The sequence below is a fragment of the Scyliorhinus torazame genome, chromosome 10 (assembly GCF_047496885.1).
Source record: "Scyliorhinus torazame isolate Kashiwa2021f chromosome 10, sScyTor2.1, whole genome shotgun sequence".
NCBI classification, from domain to species: Eukaryota; Metazoa; Chordata; class Chondrichthyes; order Carcharhiniformes; family Scyliorhinidae; genus Scyliorhinus; species Scyliorhinus torazame.
In genome coordinates, this window is record NC_092716.1 from 244,069,785 (window position 1) to 244,094,505 (window position 24,721).

General features: G+C 44.0%; 1 protein-coding gene and 1 non-coding gene across 5 annotated transcripts in view; both read left to right on the forward strand.

Moving 5' to 3' along the window:
- Nucleotides 1-24,721, forward strand: part of ckap5 (cytoskeleton associated protein 5) — a 188,275-nt gene that overhangs the window by 158,121 nt on the left and 5,433 nt on the right. For 3 of the 4 annotated variants that reach the window (XM_072466631.1, XM_072466634.1, XM_072466632.1), the window contains 8 exons: nucleotides 439-618; nucleotides 4,115-4,302; nucleotides 5,448-5,526; nucleotides 5,637-5,825; nucleotides 14,137-14,274; nucleotides 17,722-17,805; nucleotides 22,161-22,326; nucleotides 23,991-24,148. In XM_072466631.1, the coding sequence (XP_072322732.1) occupies nucleotides 439-618; nucleotides 4,115-4,302; nucleotides 5,448-5,526; nucleotides 5,637-5,825; nucleotides 14,137-14,274; nucleotides 17,722-17,805; nucleotides 22,161-22,326; nucleotides 23,991-24,148 (1,182 nt within the window). The remainder of the gene's footprint in view (nucleotides 1-438; nucleotides 619-4,114; nucleotides 4,303-5,447; nucleotides 5,527-5,636; nucleotides 5,826-14,136; nucleotides 14,275-17,721; nucleotides 17,806-22,160; nucleotides 22,327-23,990; nucleotides 24,149-24,721) is intronic. The other variant, XM_072466633.1, reaches the window with a different exon arrangement.
- On the forward strand, nucleotides 984-1,092 carry LOC140384967 (small nucleolar RNA SNORD67). The gene has a single exon (XR_011933249.1). It is a non-coding gene; the product is annotated as a small nucleolar RNA SNORD67 (small nucleolar RNA).

Consider the following 24,721-nt stretch of genomic DNA (forward strand, 5'->3'; position numbering starts at 1 on the left):
AATTGTTCATAGAGCTGAGAAGATTAGGATGAGACACGGAGATATTCAAAATAACAGGTTTTGATCAAACGGTTAGGGAGGAATGACTTCCTCTAGCAAGTGAGCTGGTAACCAGAGATCATAGGTGTGGCAGAAAAAACTGGAGGGAAAGTTTCTTCTCTCAGTTGTTAAAATTGGGATTGCTGTAGCTGAAATTATGGTGGAATCAGATTCTGTAAAGGACAGTTGGGCATTTACTTGAGGACTAAACTGAAAGGTTATAGGGTGGGGGAAAGCTGGCAATGGGGCTAATTGGATTCCTCTTATAAAGAGCTGGCACAGGCAAGACTGGCTGAATAGTAGCCTCTGGTGCTGGTAAAATAAGGATCCATTGCCTATATTGTATTTGGATTCTTACATGAACTTGGAACAAACTAAGTAATCTTGCTTGGCTTTCAGATTGATGAAGTTTTGCGGCAGGAGGATAAAGCTGATACCATGTCTGGTCACATTGACCAATTTCTTATTGCAACCTTCATGCAACTTCGATTAATTTATAACACACATATGGCTGATGAAAAACTTAACAAGGCGGAAATCCTGAAACTTTATAGCTGCATCATCGGGAATATGATTACGGTATAGTTTCTAATGTCATTTTGAAATTGTGTATGACGTTCATATGCTGTCAATATTATGACTTTTTGTGAATTTGTAAAATCTTACTCAGTTTATGCTGCCCAAAATATTGACTGACAAAATAGTTGCTTGTTTTACAACGCATTATGCAAACAGCAAAAACTAGGAACAAAGAATTAGGCAAGTTTTAAAAACATTAAACAGTCAGCAATATAGTGGGCATTATTTCATTTATAAACCTTAATTCTTACATGAATATTCAATTGCCTGTATTTTAAAGCTTTAACGATTTGGAGACTAATGTTTGTTTGTAATCTACTTAAATTGAGGGAAAATATTAGTTTTCTGTAGTTTTTCCTTAAGCATGTGAGAGTGATGAGTTGCACTATTGAAGGAGTAGTTGTGCAGTGTCATAGCTGCTCCTTTCTGAACCCTGAGGACTAAACAATGTGCACAGGGGCCATCTGACTCACAAATTAATGCAATATAGAAACATTTCTCCACAAGTAGCAGAACATTTAGGTGAAACATAAATTTGTGTAAGAGATAGACCTCTGGGCTCTTGAGCCATTAACAAGTTGCATGTGTGGGAAAGAGTAACACCAGTGTCAATGTGTAAGAATAGTGGAAGAAAAAGAAAATACATGTTTAATATTAAGCTGACTGAATCAGAAATTAGACTTGGGATCTGAAGGAAAATTGAAGTATTTTACACTTGGAGCATAATAATTCAGACAGCAGTGTGAGAAACCAAAAATGAAATGAACTAGATGTGCCCAATAAGATTGTTAATATTTGAAAAATGTTTATTTTGATGTTGTCGGAATGGCAATTGTGATGCTAATGTGTTTAAGACTTTAAATGAAAGGAAGGTGACCACGAGTAACTAGCATATTTGACTTGCCAAAAGAAAAAAAAACTGAAGGTGTGCAGGGAGTGCTGCTGTGAAGTGCAGAGTGCTGCATGTTATACAAAGGCAGCCTTTGGAAAGGAATTGGATCAAAAAAGTGAACTCAAAAGAAACATTCATACATTTTTCAGTTCCACATGCTGTCAGTGAGGAACTCTTTACTACCTGCCGCTTGCTGAATGAGGACTCAAATTAATACTTGTAGTGTCTAATGATAGTCTTCCTGCACGGGAGGAAGGAAGGCATTGAGGTGACCGGCTTGGAGCTGGAAATGTTAACCTACAGATGTAATTTTCGCGTAACCCATCGAGATTGAATCGGCCTCCTGCGATGCAACTATTCATTGAGAAAATTGCCAGTTTCCTCGTCGGTGAGTTTGGTGATTGAATTGATGCCCTGTTGTCGACAGGCAAATGTCCCACGTCCCGTGGTTGTCAAACATAGCTTGATAATGGCAACTAAAAGGAAAAACTGGTCTCCATTTTTTAGTTTGTTTGCTTTTATCAGGGCGGCACGGTGGCACAGTGATTAACACTGCTGCCTCACATCGTCAGGGACCCGGGTTCAATTCTGGCCTTGGATGACTATCTGTGTGGGGTTTGCATATTCTCCCTGTGTCTGCGTGGGTTTCCTCCGGGTGCTCCGGTTTCCTCCCACAGTCCAAAGATGTGCGGGTTAAATGGATTAGCCATGCTGAATTGCCTGTAGTTTCCAAAGGTTAGGTGGGGCTGCAGGGATAGGGCGGGCCTAGTTGGGGATCTCTTTGAGTGTCAGTGTAGACTTGAGTGGCAGAATGGCTTCCTTTTACACTGTAGGGATTCTATGATCATTCTTGTTTTCATGTAACATGCGTGTCATTGTCCAAACCGTTAAGTGCTTTCAGCTGGAGAAAAAAATAGGCGTACAAATTTCCCATGCTGATAACCATTCTCTCCTCCATATACTCTATAAAACTTCCTGGACTAAATTGCAAGTATCCCTAAAAATAAATGAGAGAATGTATATTTCATAGGAGGCTAACAGAAACTGAAGCCAATAATGAGTGGCAGATACCCACCTTGGTGTATCTACATATCCTCTTGAGCAGGGCACCCTCAAGAAGGAATATTGTGGGCGGGATTCTCTGACCATTCGCTGGTGTGGGATTCTCTGGCCCAGCCGGCAGTGCACCCCCACCCACCTGTTTCCCAGCGGCCTGGGGTGTTTTCAATAGGAAATCCCATTGACAAGCATTGGGAGAAGAGAATCCTGCTGCCAGTGAACAGCACCCGCGGTGGTGGGGCAGACTCTCAACAGAGAATCTCAGACCTTGTTTTTAAAATAAAAAAGGCATAAATCTGGTCTGATGGGGCAGCACGGTGGCAGTGATTAACACTGCTGCTTCATAGCGCCAGGGACCAGGTTCAATCCGGGTCTCGGTTGACTGTGCAGTTGGCACGTTCTCCCCGTGACTATGTGGGTTTCCTCCGGGTGCTCCGGTTTCCTCCCACTGTCCAAAGATGTGCAGGTTGGGTGGATTGGCCATACTAAATTGCCCCTTAGTGTCCCAACAGTTGGGTGGGATACAGGGGATTAGATAGAGCCTTTTGAAGAGTCAGTGCAGACTCGATGGGCCAAATGGCTTCCTGCACTGTAGGGGTTATACAATTCTATGATTATCAGGATCCCATCAGCTTTTGAGGTTCCTCAAAGAAACAGAGGGTCTCCATTGAAAGGGTTACTACTGTATTCTGGCCGCTATCCCTCCCCATAACTATTTGGACCAAGGCTTCTCTGCTTTGCAAATAATCATGGTACTGCTTTTCATGTATGTGAGAATTTAGACTAATTATCTATAAATAGACTGAACTGAGAAATCAATTGGACTAAAAGTCACACAAGTCCCCTGGATCTAATGGCCTGCATCCTCTGGTTTAAGAGATGGCTTCAGAGATAATTAATGCACAACATTTTGACCTTTCAGAATTCCCTCTATTCTCGAACAGTCGCCATGGAAGTTTAAAGATGTAATCTTGGTATTCCGGAAAGGAGGAAGAGAGAAAATAGAACTATAAACCACTTAGTCTGATATCAAAGAAAATGCTGAATCCTAGAGACATGCTAGTAGGCCATGTCTTGTAAACCAATAATATTATTATGCAGCCAGCCTAGATTAATTGAAGTAAAATTGTTTCGCAGATCTGTTAAATTGAGGTTGTAATTCAAAGAGCAAGGGGGAATGAGTGAATATAGTGTATTTGGGTTTTCAAACTCATCCAATAAGTTTAGTTGATCTCTTGTTGGGAATTGAGTACAATATGTAACAGCTTGGTTAGCTGGTTTGGGCCTGGTCTGAGAAATTACAAGAATCCTTTTTGTACTGTGACCCAGAAGTGTGTCAAGTGTTTTCAGATTTGTCTTCCATTCTTTTTATTGGGTGAGCAAGACAATTGAGATTTTGAAACTTACTACTTAAATACAGACTCCTGCATAGAAGGTATTTAAAATAACAATCTGTTCACCGTATGTCAAAGGAGCAAATTGCTTTTACGATAATCACTTCCATTCTCTTGATCTTCTAAGAAATGACTTTTTGTCTTTATTCAGTTATTCCACGTGGAACCATTGGCTAAGGAGGCTTCTATGGGAGTTTTGAAAGATTTGATGCATGGATTAATATTATTGATGCTGGATTCCCGTTTGGATGACTTGGATGAAGGTCCACAGCTTATACGATCAGTCAATCTACTGATGGTTAAAGTCTTGGAAAAATCAGACCCAACCAACATCTTGAGGTAAAAGGGAAAAACAGAGTTGATTATATAGCTATATTAGATGATGGGCACTTGTAAGTTTCTTGAAGCTTGCCTCGTTTGGACCTTGCTTCAGGAATTATTATTTCAATGACATGCCATCTGCATTTTAAAAGCATCCCATTATGGTGTAAAATATATTATTTGAACTTCTAAGTACAAAAGCTGGAAACCTGAACTTAAAAACAATGAACAGGTCAGGCAACATCTATGAAGTATTGAAGTTTTAAATATTTGGATATTAGTGGGGATCTTGGGGAGAATTTTATTAATTTATAATAATTCAAGCCACTTTTAATGATCCTGGCCACATCTTGAAGGGAAGATGCTAGATGAGTACCAAATGCTTTCTTGTGGAGAGGGCAGAGAAATTAGATAATTTACAGGTCAACACTATTATGTGATGTTGGCTTCAAACATAACTGGATATTCCACAGTCCTCAAGGCACTTTCAAATAAAGTGTCATCTCTGTTTTAAATCACTTTTATATGTTTAACCTTAAATGGCTGCTCCCCTTTTCTATACCTGAATCTGTATTTTAAATTCATGGACTTAACTTTGCACCTGAAGAAATATCAATTTGCCATGGCTGCATGAAAATTATATTTATTTGCAGAGCTCTCTTTCCAACTGTCATCTAGTTCTGGTATATTGTTTGAGGAGCAATGCTTATTAGGCTGTTATTTGTTGGAGTGAGTAATCATTTTCATATGAAAAACTAGAAGGTCATTACTTGTGCTTGGAGTCACATGTAGGTCAGATGGAGTAAGGACAGCAAATTTCCTCGTCCTGAAGGACATTAGTGAACCAAGGTTGGAGAGAAAATAAGCACTCCACCTATTTTGGAAGCATGGTTGACTCCCATGATAGGGGCAACTAAATATGCACCTTTAATGATGAGTAATGAGATGTTCATTGGAGGCAGAAGATAGAAGGAAGAACCTGTTTAAAATATGGTGGTGCATTCAGATGCATGTTTCTTTATCTAATATCACTTTTGCTTTCTTTATATAATTATTTTGCTTTATCTAATAACCTCATTTATTTTGCTAGGTGCAATATTGTGTAGATTTATGCATTAACATACATTCTTTATCTACATCACCTTTCTTTATCTACATTGCAGTTCCTTGATTGTGCTTCTACAGGATAGTCTTCTGGCTACAACAAATAACACTCCAAAGTTTTCAGAGCTAGTAATGAAGGTAATGTGCCGGGTAACACTTCAAAGATAAATTTGAACTTTCCTTTTTGTTTTGCTTCTAAAATTCTAAACATTCAAAGTGGTTAAGTTCTGTTCATTATATTTTTACAGTGTTTGTGGCGCATGATACGCCTTCTCCCAAGTATTGTGAATATTATCAATGTTGACCGAATTCTTTTGGACATACACAACTTTATGCGGATTTTCCCAAGGGAGAGATTAAAACAAATGAAGTGCGATCTTCCCACGAGGACACAGAAGACGCTGCTTCATACGCTTTGCAAGCTATTGGGGCCGAAGGTTTGATGACTGATTCTAATATTTATTATTTAATGAGTAATGGAGTCATTGATCTCTAACTTTAGAAGACACGTTTTCGAGCAGTTTTCTGGCATCCAAGCCAGTCTCTTTAGTTGTGCAACGTACCATGAGCAAAAATGGTAAGGAGATTAAGAGGGATTTTCAGTTTTTAGAAATGAAAATCTGTTGTGTGGTTCCATGTAGTTCTCTGATCTTCCGGCTTTTCCCTTTTTATGGGCATCTGGATACTTAAGACTGACAGTTGTATTAGACAGCAGACCTGGTAAAAGAGTAAATTATAATCGTGTTCTTCTAATCGTGTTCTTCAGGTTTGAGTCACAAGGTGAACTTTTATTTTGAAATTTTTTATCTCACTTGCCATAGGTGTGCCAGTTTTTCAGTCTAACTCCTTCCCTTGACCACAGAATGTGATGTATCTTTTTTTAAAAAGAAATAAATTTATGCATAAGGAAACGGGTTTCGGCAATCTTGGGCTGGATTATACATTTGGGAAACTGCATTCCCGCCTGAACTGAATCACGTACAATTCATATTCCTATTAAGTCTGCACCGGCCTCTGCTTCGATAGAGAACCTTAGCTATAGTCCCAATCCCCTGCCCTATCTCTGTGACCCCACCTAACATTTGGACACTAAGGGGCAATTTATCATGGCCAATTCGCTTAACCTGCGCATCTTTGGATCGTGGGAGGAAACCTGAGCACCCGGAGGAAACCCACGCAGACATGGGGAGAATGTGGAGTTTGCACTGACTGTTGCCCGAGGTCAGAATTGAACCTGGGTCCCTGGTGCTGTGAGGCAGCAGTGCTAACCACTGTGCCACCCCAGGTGCATCACTATTTGGCACATGTAGTGCACGGCCTCTCTGGTGATCCAGAGTTGGCGGCAGTACATGCGGTCCGGCAGCTTCTCAAAGACGGGCACCAACGGAATGCATGTGCCCTGATTGTGTCTACTTTGCACCTTCTCTGCTGCCTGTTGGCCAGCATTTGAGCTTTCCCGGCTGGCCCCTGCTCTTCTGGACCAGTATGACCTTGTGCAGGGTCCTCCATCGACTGACCCTGATTCTGCAGCCTCTGAGCTGCAAGGGCATCAGTGGCCAGGTAGATAGTGAGCCTAGCTGGCTGTACTCCGAAAGGCAGGACTCTGTGGATATGGACAACACCTCTCTCTCTCTCTCTCTCTCTCTCTTCTCCCTCCCCCCCCCCCCCCCCCAAAATCCCTCCAAACCCTCACCTATCCCCTTCAATATGTTGTCGTCCACACTGCAGCCCTGTCCTTATCGACAGGGGTACCAGTGGCTTCCGCAGCCCCTGTAAGTGATCAGCTCTGTGGCCCCGTCTTGTTTCCCTCAATGGGGTCTACAGTGGGTCATTGCAGTGGGTGTTATCCCACAAGCAGGATGGCAGGTGATTGTGTGGTGGAAAGGGCAATGTGTTGCTGCCATTCACCTTCATTCATAGCGTCTTGTGAGGGAAGTGTGCATTTGCTAGGACCTTAGCTGCAGTATGGTGTGGCACCTGAGTGTTACACGTGGGTTGTGACAGCTGGTCAGGTTTCCTGGCCGGGGGTGGGGCAGGATGATGGGATCAGGGGTGTGGTGGGCATCCAGCTGCTGGAAAGCAAGGATAATTAACTGTGAAGATGAATGGTTTTCATATGCAGGGAGGTATTGGCAAATGAGAAGACCAGTTTCAAGTTTTGAAAGAGAAGTGGTGGTGAAAAATTCCTTTTGAGGGGAGACTTCCGCGTCAGTTCTTAACTTAGAGCTGACTCCAAATTAAAAGACTACGCTGCCATAGCTGACCTATAATACCAAGCCTAAAGCCCATGAGCCTCTCCGCATTCTGGTGAGGCATCTCACAGGAGTATCCCGTGCTGAGTAAAGCACGCATTTTGCTGCAATTACCCTTCACGACCGACCTGTGCAAGGTTAGATTTATTGTTTTCAGAAAAATGAGGATGGGCACAAAGGAGCTGGCTGATATCTGCACCTGATATGCGCATTGACCTCTCCTCCTTTGAACCTGATTTTAAAGTGAGATAGGGAGGACCACCAAGCAGGCTCCACTTTCTCATTAAAGATGAGCAAATGTGAAGTGGGTTGCGAAGGTTGGCTGGGTCCTGGGGGGAAAAAAGTTTGCAAAACAGTGGGCTAGTTTCACTGGTCAGACTTCTACTCTGAAAGGGGCAGTGTGCCAGGGCGCGTGCCAGAGGCCATGGTGCAATTATCCATTGTTTGGGGTGAGCTCTGCTATCCCCCTGCTTCCTGTGCTGTGGAGTTGCACTCCTGATGAGTCCACTGAGGAGTGCCAACACCCGGTGTGCCATTGAGCAGGCCGCACCCATCCCGTTGATGATACTGCTGGGGTCTGAGGGTTTCTAGAGGAGTGGCCTGGGTGGATTCTCACAGGTGCAGCCAGCAGTGTGAACAACCACGGGCCTGTATATTGCACCAAAGGGGTGGGTTTAAATAACATACTGTGACAATCTGAGCCCGGCCACCGGATCCCAAGGGGGACACCCTCAAAGCACCAAGTTGTTCCCCATTACTCCCCGGTGCCCAGGCAGCCGTCCCCCAGCAAGCCTGATGGGTTTTGAGAGTTTTCTTACCACGTGCCCAGACGCCGTCTGTAAATACTTGCACCAATTCACGCTAATGTGTCTCCCACCTGAGAGGTATTGAAGAGCATCCAGAAGGAAGAGAATTTAGGGAGGGAATTCACAAACCTGCACTTTCAGCTGTCTGGGCCCCAGCCACCAACAATGGAGTGATTAAAATTTGTGGGGTGCAAGATGCCTTAATTGGAGGAGTACAAGGGAGGAGCCAGGTGATGAAAAGATTACAAAACAAGGATGATAGCTTGTTCAATCAGCGGGCATCGGGGTGATAGGTGAACATGATTTGGTGCAAGTTGCACCCCTCCATTGTCACTAAACTATCACACTGTTTGGCATGCTGCACCAGGTGAGCAGAAATTTCCTGCAAATATTTCAATGGCAGAATCATGGTCCTTTGGTCCCTGTCACAAATAGCATCCTTGGTGTATGAGGCTGAGCCAAACCGTTTGCAACCTTGGTGTCAATTTGCCCCTGAAATCTGCCTCTGACCAAGTATCCTTTTTCCACAATATTGCCTGTCCCTGCTGCTGCCTCCAGTCAGCTGAAGCCCTCGTCCTTGCCTTTATTACTCCAGACTAGATTATTTCCATGCATACCGTGCCATTTTCTGCCATCTGTAAATGTGAGGTCATCCAAAACACACTGCCCTAATTCTGATCAAGTCCTGTTTACCCAGCTCTCCTCTGTTCACTGACTTACTTTTGGCTCCAAGTTGAGCAATGCCACAATTTCAGAATTCTCATCCTTGTTTTCAAATCCCTTCACAGCCTTGACCCCCTCCCTATGTCTGTAATCTCCCACAGCTTTACCTATCTTTGTCCAAATTTAGCCTCTTGAGCACAGGGCTGAATCGCTGGCTTTGAAAGCAGACCAAGGCAGGCCAGCAGCACGGTTCAATTCCTGTACCAACCTCCCCGAACAGGTGCCGGAATGTGGCGACTAGGGGCTTTTCACAGTAACTCCATTTGAAGCCTACTTGTGACGATAAGTGATTTTCTTTTCATTTCATTTCATCCCTGATTTTAATCACTGCAGAGTTGGCAGCAGTGCTCTTTGTTACCCAAACCAAAAGCTCTGAGTTCTCTTCTTGAACCTCACTGATATTCTTCCTTATTTTAAGAATTTTCTTTCAAACCCAGCTCTTTGTTGTTTTTGATCATCTACCGAAATATCTCCATATGTGATTTGGTGTAAAATATTTTGTTTAATTGTATACCTGTGAATCGCCTCTGTATGTTTTCCTTTGTTTCAGATAACAGTGTTAGTATGGGAAGCAGAGCTTTGGATGAGCTCAAGTTTGAGGGAACATTGGAATAGACTAGTCTAGAGGCCCAAGAGTTTCAGGAGCAGAGGCAGAGGTGCAAAAGGTGGTCTTGGTGTTGGTGAACAAATGGTTGCAAGCAATCTTGGTCGGGGATCACACCAAGCTTGTGAATAGTGCAGTTCAGCCTGAGACACTGGCCATGGAGCGGGACTGAAGATGCTGGTCTTCCCGCATTAGATTGAAGGAACGTTTTTGTTCACTCTACACTGGATGTCAGACAAATATTCAAATCAAAGTAGGGAAGGGGTTGATAGGCTGCTGGTGAAGTAGAGCTGGTATTGTCGGTGTACATATTGAACCTGATGTATTTTCAGAATATGTTGCTATGGTGCAACATGGAGATGAGAAATGGGAGGTGACCCAAGGATTAGATCCTTGGGAGACTCCAGAGGTAATGCAGTGGGAAGAGAAGCCATTGGAGGTGATTTTCTGGATACAACGCAGTAGCTAAGGATAAAACAAGAAAGCCAGTCCTATCCAGCTGGACAGTGAGACATTGGAGGATGGCGTGGTCAACTGTGTCAAAGGTTGTGCAACCGGTAACAGGATAAACCTGGTTTGTGTACTGTGATCTTAGAAGTTATAAATAGTAACTTTGGTCCCTGGCTGCAGTGTTTTCCAACGAGTGAAGAATGCCATCACCACTGCTCAGATACATCAGGCCTATTTTAGTTTGAGGTGGTGGCATATGGTTTTGTCTGTGGACTAGTAATCCAGAGACCAAGAATAATTTATGGGTTTGAATCCCAACACAGCTCTTAGTGACATTAGAATTCAGTATAAATATGGAATTAAAAGCCTAATGATGACCATGAAACCATTGTTGAATGTCGTAAAAACCCATCTGGTTCACTCATATCTTCAAAGGAAGGAAATCTGCAACCTTTCCTTGGTCTGGCCTATATGTGACTCCAGATCCACAGAAATGTGGTTGACTCTTAAATGCCCTTTGGAGTGGCCTAGCAAGCCATCTAATGTACCAAATCTAAAAGGAATGAAATGGAATGCACCACTTGACAGCACGGTAGCATAGTGGTTAGCACAATGGCTTCACAGCTCCAGGGTCCCAGGTTCGATTCCCGGCTTGGGTCACTGTCTGTGCGGAGTCTGCACGTTCTCCCCGTGTCTGCGTGGGTTTCCTCCGGGTGCTCCGGTTTCCTCCCACAGTCCAAAGATGTGCAGGGGTAGGTGGATTGGCTGTGCTAAATTGCCCTTAGTGTCCAAAAGAAATAAGGTAATGTGGGGATAGGAGGAAGTGTGGGGATAGGGTGGGGGTGTGGGCTTAGGTGGGGTGCTCTTTCCAAGGGCTGGTGCAGACTCGATGGGCCGAATGGCCTCTTTCTGCACTGTAAATTCTGTGAATCTTCTGTGACATCTGAAATAGCCATAGCGAACTGTCATTGCAAATATCTGTGAGCTTATGCTATAATTGGGAGAGCTGTCTCGCAGACAAGTCAAGCTGCAGCTTCACCACAAATGCACCAGCCCTGGGTATGTACTGTCCCACAGTCAGGACTGACCCAACAGCGGCACAGTGTACAATTGGAAATTGACCCCATGACCCATAGGGTGGCACAATAGCACAGTTGCTTCACGGTTCCAGGATCCCAGTTTCGATTCTCGCTTGGGTCACTGTCTGTGTGGAGTCTGCACGTTCTCCCCGTGTCTGCGTGAGTTTCCTCCGGGTGCTCCGGTTTCCTCCCACAAGTCCAAAAATGTGCAGGTTACGTGGATTGGCCATGCTAAATTGCCCTTCGTGTCCAAAAAGGTTGGATGGGGTCACGGGGATAGGGTGGGGCTGTGGGCTTAGGTAGGGTGCTCTTTTCAATGGTCGGTGCAGACTCGATGGGCCAAATAGCCTCCAAATAGCATTGTAAATTCTATGTAAATCTGTGTGGCATCAAGAAGCCAAAATAAAACTGGAGTCCGAGGGAATCTGGGAAAACTCTGGTTGGAGTCATTCCTGGCACAAAGGATGATGGTAGTGGTGGTTAGAGATCAAACATCTCTGCTCCAGGACACCAAACATCTCTGCTCCAGGACACCAATACTTCTCTGCTCCAGGACACCATTGCTCGAGTTCCTCTGGGTTGTGTCCACAGCCTTGTCATCTTCAGCTGCTTCATAATGACCTTCCTTCTATTCTAATTTCAGAAGTAGGGATGTTCACTGATATGTTCAGCACCATTTGTGACTCCTCAGATACCAAAGGCAATAACCATCCCCAATAACCGAATCTAACCATTTCCCCATAACATTAAATGACATTACCAATGCTGAGCCCCCCCACAATCAACATGCCAGGGGTTTGCATTGACCAGAAACTGAATTAGAATCCATCCATAAAATTCCCACAGTGTAGAAGGAAGCCAATTGGACTAGATGTCTACTGTGGCTTTGAGAGAAGGTCAGAGGCTGGAATTCTGCATTGAAAACACACTATCTGATTCCCCAAAGCCTGTCCACCATTCAGGCGTGTAATCCCCTCCTCTTGCCTGGATGAGTGCAGTGCATCAACACATCGAGAAGCTTGACACCACCCAGGCCAAAGCAGCCCACTTGATTGGCACCCCATTCACCAATATTCACTTCCTTCACCACCCACACACATGCAGCAGTTCAAAAAGGCAGCTCACCACCGCCTTCTCGAGGACAATTGGGAATTGGCAATAAATGCTGGCCTTGCCAGTGACACATCACTTAAATGATAAAACATTGCATTAAAAAAAAATCTTTTACTTTGCCTGTCTGTGGTGTATTTATCACCTGTGAAAAATGTAAAAATCTATGGATATTCAGGCTGGCATGTGTATTGGCTTTGTATATTGCCACTTCACCTCCCAAGTTATGCTTGATGCAGCCTGGATGTATGATAGAAAATCTAGTAGCTGGACAGGTTCTGATATCAAATTATGTTATGAAATCTTAATGTAACTCAGATGCAAAGTCTTTAGCTCAAGCTTTTCATAATTTGGCACTAAACTGAAAAATCTGTCAGAAAATCAAACTGCTGATTTCCATTCTATATGAAATGTCACCAATTTCAGCTACATTTTAGATGGGGTTAATTTCATTGTTTGGATGCTTCATCCAGTATAATTGCTTCAGTGCAGGGTACTGCATTCTGTTTCAATCTAAATGGCTTTTGGAATTCCTGAGGTACATTTGGCTTGTGTTGCGAAGCAGCTAGCAGACTGCACTGTGTTGAGGTGGAGGTAGGAATGTGGCTTATAATGCAATTGCAAGCTCTGCTATTCTTGTGAATTTGTATTTTAAATGCAGTTATCATTCATCGTGCACCCTGATCAGTGCCAAAGATTAGTGAGGTTTTCTATGTCATACTTTTGTGCAGTTTCATAGTTGCTATTTGATCTGAGCAGTTGGTGCATTACTAACAGCTGAAAGATCTGTTGAAATGGACAGTTGCTTCCCCAAAGTGCATGTTATTTATCTCCAATATTCAAACAGGACAAGGCTGCCTAAAAGTGAAGAATTCCCTTTCTTATTGTGTAAACTAGTTGACCGCTAGTGCTGTAATAGTTCTGGCATCAAGAGGTGTTTTTGTTTTCTTCTCAATCGCTCCTTTGACAGAATTATGGTGCTAACAGTCTCTGAACAGTGTTGAGAATCTAGAGTTGGGCAATATTAATGCATTCTCAGGATTCAAGCAATGTTGATTATAGTAAACAAGTTGAGGAATAATTTGGACATTTCATTATTACAGATTGAAGTGATTATGCAACATTTGTATCTTTAAAAAAAAAAAAAAAAATTTGAGTACCCAATTATTTTGTTTTCCAACTAAGCGTAATTTAGCATGGCCAATCCACCTAACCTGCACATCTTTGGGTTGTGGGGGTGAAACCCACGCAGACATGGGGAGGATGTGCAAACTCCACACGGACAGTGACCCAGGGCCGCGATTCGAACCCGAATCCTCAGCGCCGCAGTCCCAGTGCTAACCACTGTGCCACATGCCGCCCCTACACCATTTGTATCTTGAGTAGAATTGGAAACTGGCAATTGGGTGGTAGTGGTTAGCACTGCTGCCTCATAGTGCCAGGGACCCGCGTTCAATTCCGACCGTGGGTGACTTTGCGGAGTTTGCACGTTCCGTGTCTGCATGGGTTTCCTCCGGCGCACCAGTTTCCTCCCACAGTCCAAAGATGTGTAGGTTCAGTGGATTGACCCTTGTGTCCAAAGATTAGGCGGATAGGGCGGGGAATGGGACTATATGGGATGCTCTTTAGGAGGGCCAGTGCAGACTTGATGTGTCGAATGGCTACTTTCTGCACTAGGGATTCTATGATTCTATGAAGTTAAAATGTTTAACTTGTCTCAACAGATAATGGATCATCTGGTGCTGATTGAGAACAAGAATGAATCGGAACTGGAGGCTTACCTTCGGCGTGTCACCAAACACTCGATGGCTTTATCAGGTGGAAAGATTGATTCAGAAACAGAAAAGGGTGGTTCTACAATAGTATGTATCAAACTGGAAATTTGAGCAATTTAAACTAGATCATAAAATTTACAGTTTTGAACCCAAGCCTGCTGCATTTGAATGTTTGGAATAATATTTATTATAGCTGCAGTGTAGAATAATTGATTCCTTCCTACTTCAATCATCTGTTGCATGTAAATTGGAGTTGCTCTTCTCTTGGGAGTGAGGAAGGATTGGAAGGAAAGTCATAGACATCTAAAATTAATATATTTGCCATTTGGGTCAAATGATACAACCTCATTCAACTATCCAAGGCCTTGTTCTGAAAATTACTGTCCACATCCTCTATCCCATTATCCTTGCCTAACTGCTGCAATTGTGATATTTTCAATTAGTCTCACCAAAACAGTTTTGACATTAGGTGCGAGTAGAAATGGACAAATCCCTAGGTCTGGGTGAGTTGTATCCCAGGCTGCTGTGGGAGATGAGGGAGGAAATTACAGGGGCTGGGACCCAAATTTTGTATTCCCTTTTTGGCCACAGGGAAGGTGCCAGAGGATTGGAGGACAGCTAATGTGGTTCCACTTTACAAGAAGGGTGGTTAACCAGGAAATTACAGACCAGTGAGTCTCCCATGAATGGTAGGGAAACTATTAGAGAATTTTCTGAAGAAGAAAATTAATCCTCCACTTGGAGAGGCAAGGTTTGAAGGATAGTCAGCATGGCTTTGTCAAAGGGAGGTCTTGCCTAACAAATTTCCTATGTCGATGAGGGTAGTGTAGATGATGTAGTTTATATGGATTTTGGCAAAGCCTTTGACAAGGTCCCACACGGGAGACTGATGCAGGTAAAAGCACATGGGATCCAGGGTAACCTAGAAACTTGGAGCCAAAACTGGCTTAGTGGTAGAAGGCTGTTTGTGTAGCTGGAGTCCAGTGGTGTACCACAGGGACCAGTGCTCACTCCATTATTGTTTGTGATCTATAAACTGTATAGACAAGAATGTTTCCAGGGGTGGGAAGGGGTGGAATAAGTAAGTTTGAAGATGACAGGAAGATTCGCAAGGTGGTTACTAGTGAGGAAGGTGGTCTTGGGTTGCAGGAAGATCTACACAGGTTCGTCAGATGAGCCGATCAGTGACAAATGGAAAGTGTGAGGTGCTGCACTTTGGAAGGAGTTAACAAGAAAAGGGAGTATTCAATGAATGGCAAGACACTAGGAAGCTCAGAGGAACAGAGGGATCTGTGTTTGTCCACCGATCGGCAGGGCAAGCTAATAGGGTAGCTAAGAAGACATACGGGACACTTGCCTTTATCAGTTGTGGCATAGATTATAAGAGCAAGGTGGTTTTGATGGAGATTTGGTTAGGCCGCAGCTGGAATACTGTATGCAGTTCTGGTCGCCTCACTATAGGAATGATGTGATTGCATTTGAGAAGCTGCAGGGGAGATTCACCAGAATGTTGCCTGGGATGGAGCATTTGAGCTATGAAGAGAAGATAGGCTCAGGTTTTCTTCAGAGAAGGCTGAGGGGACCTGATTGAGGGGTTTAAGATTGAGGGGTGTGGACTGGAGCAGCCTTTCCCCTTAGTTGAAGAGTCGACAGCAAGGGGGCATCATTTTAAGGTCGGACAGGAGAATGAGGGGATTTGAGGAAATATTTTTTTACCCAGTGGGTGGTGGGAGTCTGCCTGGGATGGTAGTAGAGAGGCAGGAAACCTCAACCGTTTAACAGTGCAAGGATGTCATAACATTCACTGCTATTGGCCAAGTGCTGGAAAACAGGATGAGTGTAGATTTTGTCAGTGCAGACTTGATGGGCCGAAGAGCCTCTTCTACACTGTGACTCTGACTCACCGAACTGAGTGAGTATTCCCTTCAGAATGCTGAGAGAGGGATGCGTTTGAAATCAATGACAAAATAGCGGTAGTTAATCCCTTGAACTTGGAGACTCCTGGGGTGGGAGTTTGAGAACCAGGAGAATCTTTTTATAGTGGTCATGGGGGAGGTGGGAGCAGTGAAGACAATGTTGTGAATCAAGAGCCTGTCAAACACATTGGACAATCTTTGAGGACAAAGGAAAACACTGGTGTAGAAGGTTATCAGAACAGATGAGATGGGGAAACTCTGAGAATGGAATGGAGTCCTTACAGAAAGTGCCATCAATGTAGCTGTAGGAAGCAGTTGTGTATAGTAGATATTGGTTAACAGGCATTCCCTCCATCTCTCTATCCCTCACCAAGATAGCCTGTTGATCCTTGGTTGTAAACTAGGGTCCCACCTATTTCCATCCAATACTCCACCATTCATTTGTCTGGTTGAATATGTTCTTACATTGAACAATTCTACTTTTAACTCCTTTCTCTTGCTCCAAATGATAGGTGTTACTGAGAGCCTGTAACAGCCAATAGTCAAGACACAAGAATAGAGAAAATGCAAGTTTCCTGTGCAAGTGTATTATTTTTGGGGTTTTCAGCGGCTTCCCAAAAAATTAAGAAAGATGTGGAGGTCAAAGAACATTAGCATTTGGATGTACTGGGTTAGCTGATTTTAACCCTGGTGTTGTGGTTAATCTTCATGTCCGTGTTAGGGAGTGGAAAATCGTCAGGGTTCTGACCTTTTCTGGAAGCATTTGTATGTGGAGAAGATCAGAGTTGGCTCTTTCTTTCCTTGCTATAATTCAATTGATTTCTAGCCCATCCTTACTAAACATCACATGAAGGTCCTTGGATGAATTGCCAGAGTGCTTGCTATTCCATGGAGCTGTGCTCTGGCAGAAACCCCTTCAGGAGCATCTAAATATGGGTGAGGATGGGGAGAGAGCAAATCATGTGCACAATTCCCCTGTGGAAGACATTCCATTTCCTTTGTGTTGATTTGGCGTACATTTTTATCTGAACCTTTTGCAAAAGGGAGGAAAAATTAACTTGCCAAAATAGCAGTATACACTGATTTGCATTTCACCCATATGATTTAACCGTGGAGGAACTTGTGGAGTATGAACTTTCAGAATAAGGAAATTGTGTCTAACTATGATCAGTAACCATCACCAAATAGTTCAGTAGTTAGGGGCTGGTTTAGCACAGTGGGCTAAACAGCTGGCTTGTAATGCAGAACAATGTCAGCCGCATGGGTTCAATTCCCGTACCGGCCTCCCTGAACAGGCGTCGGAATGTGGCGACTAGGGGCTTTTCACAATAACTTCATTGAAGCCTACTTGTGACGATGAGCTCTTCTTCTTCTTCCACTATATACTGATTAAAAGTTCAGTTTATAAAATCCAATTGATTTAAGAAAATATTAAGCAGCTGATCTGTCAAATGCAGAAAAAAATGATTCTTGGAATTTAGATGATCAATTTCAACAGTATTGTCGTCCATGGTAAATTGTACAACTGAATCTTAAATTCCGAGTGCGACATGTTTCAGAGTTTCGATTTATAAATAAATGTTATGGTCAGTATTGTAAATTCATATATTTCTTGTAGGAAGATAAGGAATCAAAGGCGAAGATAAGTGAAACCTTGGCAGAAATATTCAAGAAGATTGGATCCAAAGAAAACACAAGGGAGGCAAGTTTGATTTTTCTTCTCTGAACATTCAAAAACATCCATAGCTTTATGTATTAATGCTGGAGCTGATTTTCACATGCCATGGACCTAGGTCATGAAATAAGTCTTTGACACTACTGAAGTATTTCAGTACAATTGCATGCTAATGACTAAACCATCTTTGTCCAAGGTATTGATACACTCTCCACGGAGATTAATAAAGTTTAAAAGGCAGTAACTAACCAAACGGTTCGCATGACAAGATTTTACTTTTATAAAAAAAAAAAAAAAAATTTAGAGTACCCAATTTTTTTATTTTTTTTCAATTAAGGGGCAATTTAGCGTGGCCAATCCACCTACCCTACACATCTTTTTGGGTTGTGGGGGTGAGACCCACGGAAACACGGGGAGAATGTGCAAACTCCACACAGACAGTGACCCAGATCCTCAGTGCCGTGAGGCAGCAGTGCTAACCACCACCACCGTGCTGCCACAAGATTTTACATTAAGATTTTACATTAAGATTTTTATTGTAACAAACAATTTACAGCATATACTAAAGAAACGCTAGTTCTACGGGCAACTTAAACTTGAGATTACAGAAAAGTTGCACCCATTTAACTTTCTAAACAACTGAAAATCGCCACCACAGTTATACATTACAATGTCCCTTCAATGGACCCTTACTCTCTCATAACCAGTACAAAGCCCAAATTTATTTTCCACTCCTGATGCCATTTCCTTTCCCAGCTAGGTAATTTACAATATCAGGATTGATTTTCATGATGAGAATTACCCTGAAGATTCCTACCTCTAGTCCAGTGGTTTTCAACCAGTGCTGCGAGAAGGGTGCAAGTGTGCCACGATCACTGGGACTCCTGCGCGCACACCCTTGCATCAAGCCACTCGACAAGCCCCAACCGTTTCTGTCCGCGACCACTTGGCTCCCGCTGTAGCTGCCACTTGAATGCTGTGTTTAAAATCTGTTCTCTTCCCAAAGCTTCCAGGCGTGAGCCCCCCCCCCCCCCCCCCCCCCCCCCTCGGTTATATGACACCTTGGTGTCCCGTAACAGCCTCCCCGAACAGGCGCCGGAATGTGTCGACCAGGGGCTTTTCACAGTAACTTCATTTGAAGCCTACTTGTGACAATAAGCGATTTTCATTTCATATCATTTGAGGTTTTTGGCAGTGGCCAAGATGTGCTTGCGCTGTGGTTGGGGAAGGGGGTTAGAAGAAAGCTAAAAGCAGGGCCTTGCCAAGTGTTTGACCACTGGCTGCCTTCAGAAAGTGATGTTGGACAAGGCGGTGAAGAAAATATCCAACGAGAAGCTGTGGCTGCTCCTCTGCTTCCTTGGAGTTTTTGTTAGTTTTACTCTAGGATTTCACAGGAGGCGATGCAAGTACTTGGGGCCCGAGACAGAGAGCACCCAGTGAACTGATTTGAAAGGAATAATACCTGTGTATATAAAATCGCCCATTCATTGAAAATATACAAAATGTGTCTCTTTTTAAAAAAAAAAAAAAAAAAATTGAGTACTCAATTCATTTTTTCCAATTAAGGGCCAATTTAGCGTGGCCAATCCACCTAGCCTGCACATCGTTGGGTTGAGGGGGCGCGAAATCCACGCAAACACGGGGAATTCAGCACTCCGCAATAAACAAAGTGTTTCCTCATTGAGTGGCCACCCATCCTGTGGTCAGCTTAAAAATCAGCATTTGGAATTGGGGCAGCACGGTAGCATAGTGGTTAGCACAATTGTTTCACAGCTCCAGGGTCCCAGCTTCGATTCCCGGCTTGGGTCACTGCCTGTGCGGAGTCTGCACATTCTCCCCGTGTGTGCGTGGGTTTCCTCCGGGTGCTCCGGTTTCCTCCTACAGTCCAAAGATGCGCGGGTTAGGTGGATTGGCCGTACTAAATTGCCCTTCGTGTTCAAAATCGCCCTTAATGTTGGGTGGGGTTACTGGGTTATGGGGATAGGGTGGAGGTGTGGGCTTGGGTAGGGATGCTCTTTCCAAGAGCCGGTACAGACTCGATGGGCCGAATGGCCTCCTGCACTGTAAATTCTATGAATGTGCAAACTCCGCACGCACAGTGACCCAGAACCTGGGTCCTCGGCGCAGTGAGGCAGCAATGCTAACCACTCAATGTGTCTCTTCTCTTTCTCTCTCTCTCTCTCTCTCTCTCTCTCTCTCTCCGCCCCCCCCCCCTCCCGAATGTATAGTTCAATTAAAGTACATTCAATGCAACAATACAAAATAGTAAGATATTTTTTTGAAATATTTTTATTCACCTTTTTCAATATTATAGATAACACCCCCACCCCCCAAAGCCTAACGACTAGCAATGACCAGCTTTTAAGTGCAGAATAAACGTCTGCCATTTCCGGTAGAAGCGTTCAATTGCACCCCCTGCACTTCGCTTTCTTGAGATATAAAAGCTCCATGAGATCCCCCAGCCATGAGGTGGAGAAGCTGACCTCCACCCCAGAAGCACCTGCCTTTGAGCAAACGTCTCCACCAATAACGGCACTAGTCGACCTGCAAACAATTTATAAAGTTCCACCGGGAGCCCATCCGGCCGTGGCGCCTTGCCAGTCTGCATATGCCCAATAGCTGCCTCGACCTCCTCCGTCCACCACTGGTTCCTCCAATTCATCTCAGTCGTCTTCCTCCACCAAAGGCACCCCAGCCCCTCTGAAAACCTCCACATATCTGACTCCTCCCCAGGCAGTTCCGTCTTGGTGATTCTTATAAAACACCTCAAGCCATGTTATCGTTATCTGGCGCAGACGAGTCCATGACCCCGAGTCCCGAATCTGAACAACCTCTCTGGAGGCCACCTTCCACCTCAACTGACTGGCCAAGCGATAACGGGCCTTCTCTCCACATTCGTACAATCCCCCCGTTGAGCACTGCAGGTGACGCACCGCCTTATCTGTAGATAATAGATCAAATTGCATTTGCAACTTCTTTCGACTATGGAAAAGTTCTAGCGTGGGTTCACTCTACCTTCCATCTATCTCCCAAGATCTCGTCTGCTGACCATTGGCATTCCTCCCTCACCTCTATCCTCCTGCGTCTTGTGCGAGATTATCTCCCCTCTCTCCACCACCTTCAGGATCTCCCACAGCACCGAGGGCAACACTTCCCCATTCTTGTTAAACTCCACATACTTACCGATCATTGAAGCCATCTTCACACACAATCCCAAATCCACCAACAACCCCACATCCAAATTCCACGCCAGCAGCTGGGCAGGCCCCACCTCCTGCAGGTGGGTCTCTTGCAAAAGCTCCACATTTTGACTAACTATTGTTGCACTGAATGTGATGGCATTGAATTAAACTGAAGTTCAGTCCAAATGCTGATTTTTAAGCTGAGCACAGGATGGGTGGCCACTCAATGAGGAAACACTTTGTTTATTGCGGAGTGCTGAATTGGGGCACACCCTATGCTTCAGCCCTTGTGTATGATTGGCCATTTCGGTTCACTATTACATTGTGTGGAATTTGGAACAATAGAATCACTACAGTGCAGAAGGAGGCCATTCAGCCCATCGGGTCTACATCAGCCCTCCGAAAGAGTACCCTACCTAGGCCCACTCCCTTGCCCGATCTCCATATCTCCACCTAAAATGCAAATCTTTGGACACTGAGGGGCAGTTTAGCATGGCCGATCAATCTAAGCTGCACGTCTTTCGGGACTTGTGGGAGGAAACCAGAGCTCCTGGAGGAAACCCACACAGACACTAGGAGAACGTGCAGACTCCACACAGTCACCCAAGGTCAGAATTAAACATGGGGTCCATGCGCTGTGAGGCAGCAGTGCTAACCATTGTGCCACCGTGCCACCCCTTGTTGTTGAAGTATGCTATTTACTGAAAAATTAGGGAACCACTGCTCTAGCCAAAACGAGATGAATATTCCATCCTTGTTTATGTCCTCACAAACTTGTACCCTTCAATCGGAGTGCAAGCACTCGCCTGTTTTATGTGTAGTGAATAATAAGGAAAGCATTTTTGTTTCTTCAGGTGCAGGGCTCCACCTCTCCCTCTTCCCATCCTTCACCTTGCCCTGTTCACTATATAGAAAGAACCATTCAGAGCAGCAGGTCCATGCTCCACATAATCTCCACTTAACTAGACTAATTCTGGTAACCCTGCAATTGGCAGCATCTTCGCAATGGTTACCCTATCAGTCTCTTCATAAAATGAAAATGTCTCCATTCTGATGAAAGGCCACAGACCTGGAACATTAATTCTATTTCTCCCCACATATGCTGCCTGACACTTCCAGCACTTTCCAGCACTTTCTGTTTTGATCACCTTTTTAAACCCCCTACACTCCAGAACTAACATTCTTTCCCTCTCTGCACAGGGGCTAGCAGAACTATATGAATACAGAAAGAAATATTCAGATGCGGACATCGAACCATTCTTGAGGAAATCATCTCAGTTCTTTCAGAATTACATTGAAAGAGGTTTGCGGCTTGTGGAAAATGAAAGAGAAGGGAAAGGAAGGATATCTTCGTCGTCAAGTTCTGGTAAGATTAAGATTGAATGCAGCACCCCTAGCCAAATTGTTTCAGGAGAGCTACAGCACTATCATCTATCTGGCAACGTGGAAAATTGCTCTATGTCCTGTACACGCAGTATGACCAATCCAACCTGGCCAATTACCGCTCCATCTGTCTACTCTTGATCATCAGTAAAGTGATGCAAGGGGCCAACAGTGCTAACAAGTGGCCCTTGCTTAGCGATAATCTGCTCACTGATGCTCTGTTTGGGTTCTGCCAGGGCCACTCAACTCCTGACCTCATTACAGCCTTGGTTCAAACATGGACAAAAGAGCTGAACTCCAGAGGTGAGGTTAGAGTGACTGCCCTTAATATCAAGGCAGCATTTGACCGAGTATGGCATCAAGAAGCCAGAGGAAAATCTCAGTCCATGGGAATGGGGGGGGGGCAAGAATTCTCTGCTGGTTGGAATCATACCTAGCACAAATGAGGATGATTGTAGTTGCTGGTGATCAGTTATCTCAGTTCCAGGACATAACTGCAGGAGTTTCTCAGGGTAGTGTCCTCAGTCCAACTACTTCATCAGGTCAGCTACTTCATCAATGCTCTTACTTACATCATTTTAAAAATAAAAATTCTTTATTCCAAACACAATCAACAAAACACATGGTCAACAAAAGTTACAACCAAATTGTGAATAGAGACAGAAACAGCCTCCATCTTACATAAAATCCCTCTTCTGACCCTTGGCAGCTAAAACTTCTCCTGCAACTCTTCCAGCCTTGTAAATCTCGCTACCCGCTCCAACCCTTCCCTATGCCAGCTCCTGTATATCACATCTATCCCTGATGGTGTGAACCTGGTTTCAGCATATTGGGGCCAGTACGGATGTAACCCTACTCGAGTGTCGCATCAGCTGGATCCATGCGTTGAGTGATGACACACCGACTGGCATATGTGTATACCGAACTGGTGAGAACGGGAGGGAGGGGTCGTCACCAGGGCCCTTAAACACACTTCCACCCAATAGGCTTCCTCCACCTGTACCTGTTCTTTCTCTCTCTCTTTCCCCCCCCCCCCCGCCCCCCGGGCCACATGGATATGATTATTGATCCTCCAGTATAAGAGAAGTGATCTGATTTAGGTTCATGCCACTCCGATTATGCAGTTCTCTAGGCCCCTGTGGGTCAATACGTGTGACCACTCAATCAGTTGACTGAAGTTATTCCTCAGTGAAAATCCTCAAGAGACGACATGAGTTGTTTTAATAGGTCAACTAGCTAATTGATTCCAAGAAGCAAGTCAGCTGCCCTCTACTGTTGATGCAGGGGTAATAAGATCCCTTAGCTGTCCAGGATCTTCATTTTCTTCCCCAATTGAGATCTGAGTTTATCCCTAGTTCAGAGAAGCACTCTTCTTTGTTTGCTTGGTATCAACTCCCATCTGAACTTCCGGAGTCATACTTTGCCATTTGAAGGCTGCAGCTTATTCAGTGGCACTACTGAAACACATCAGAGAATGGAGAGGTGATGAACATGCTGAACCAGAAGAGGCATCAAGTCGAATCATCTTGCATTAATCAAGTGCATTAGTGCCTGGGTTTAGTGCAACCCATAAATTGAGAATGGACAACGCAGATTATCTCATTTTCTTTTGATCCTCGTTAATGGGTACTTGATTTCTGTATTTAGCAGGATTTTCATCACCTCCAGATGAGTCACCATATGTGGCAAGTTCCACTTCCATCCCTTCTGCTGGTAGTACCAATGGAGAAGAAGTCGGTCCAGCTGTATACCTGGAAAGGTTAAAAATCCTGCGGCAGCGTTGTGGTTTAGAAAATAATTCAAAGGTAACATTAGTCTTTGACTAACGTCTTGTGTTTTAGTACTAGTGTGTTTTGTAGAATGATCTATGAACATTGGTTCCAGAATCTTTATTTACCCAATTGTGTATTGGTCACTTAATATTCTAAATTATTTATTAATACTTTTAGACTAGACTATAAGGGGGACAGTGGCAGAGTAGTTAAGTCATTAGATCAGTAATCCAGAGGCCCAGTGTAATGCTCTGGGGTGTGGGTTCAATTTGCACAATGCAACGGATGGAATTTAAATTCAATTAATAAGTCTGGTCCATGAAACTCATCGATTGTTGCTAAAACATCTAACACCCACATCCCATAAAAGAATAAAGGAAAAAAGACTCCTTTTCACTCATGGCATTCCATGCCTTAATCATCTCTTGCATATAACAATTAATGGAACATTCTGTAAATTTGGTGTCAAATTCCTGCAATAGGATAACTGTTTCTTAAAATTCTTTTACGGGATGTGGACGTTGCTGGTTAGACCAACGTTTATTGCTCCTGCTTAGTTGCCCTTCCGAAGGTGGTGGTGGTGAGTTGCCGCCTTGAACCGTGGTA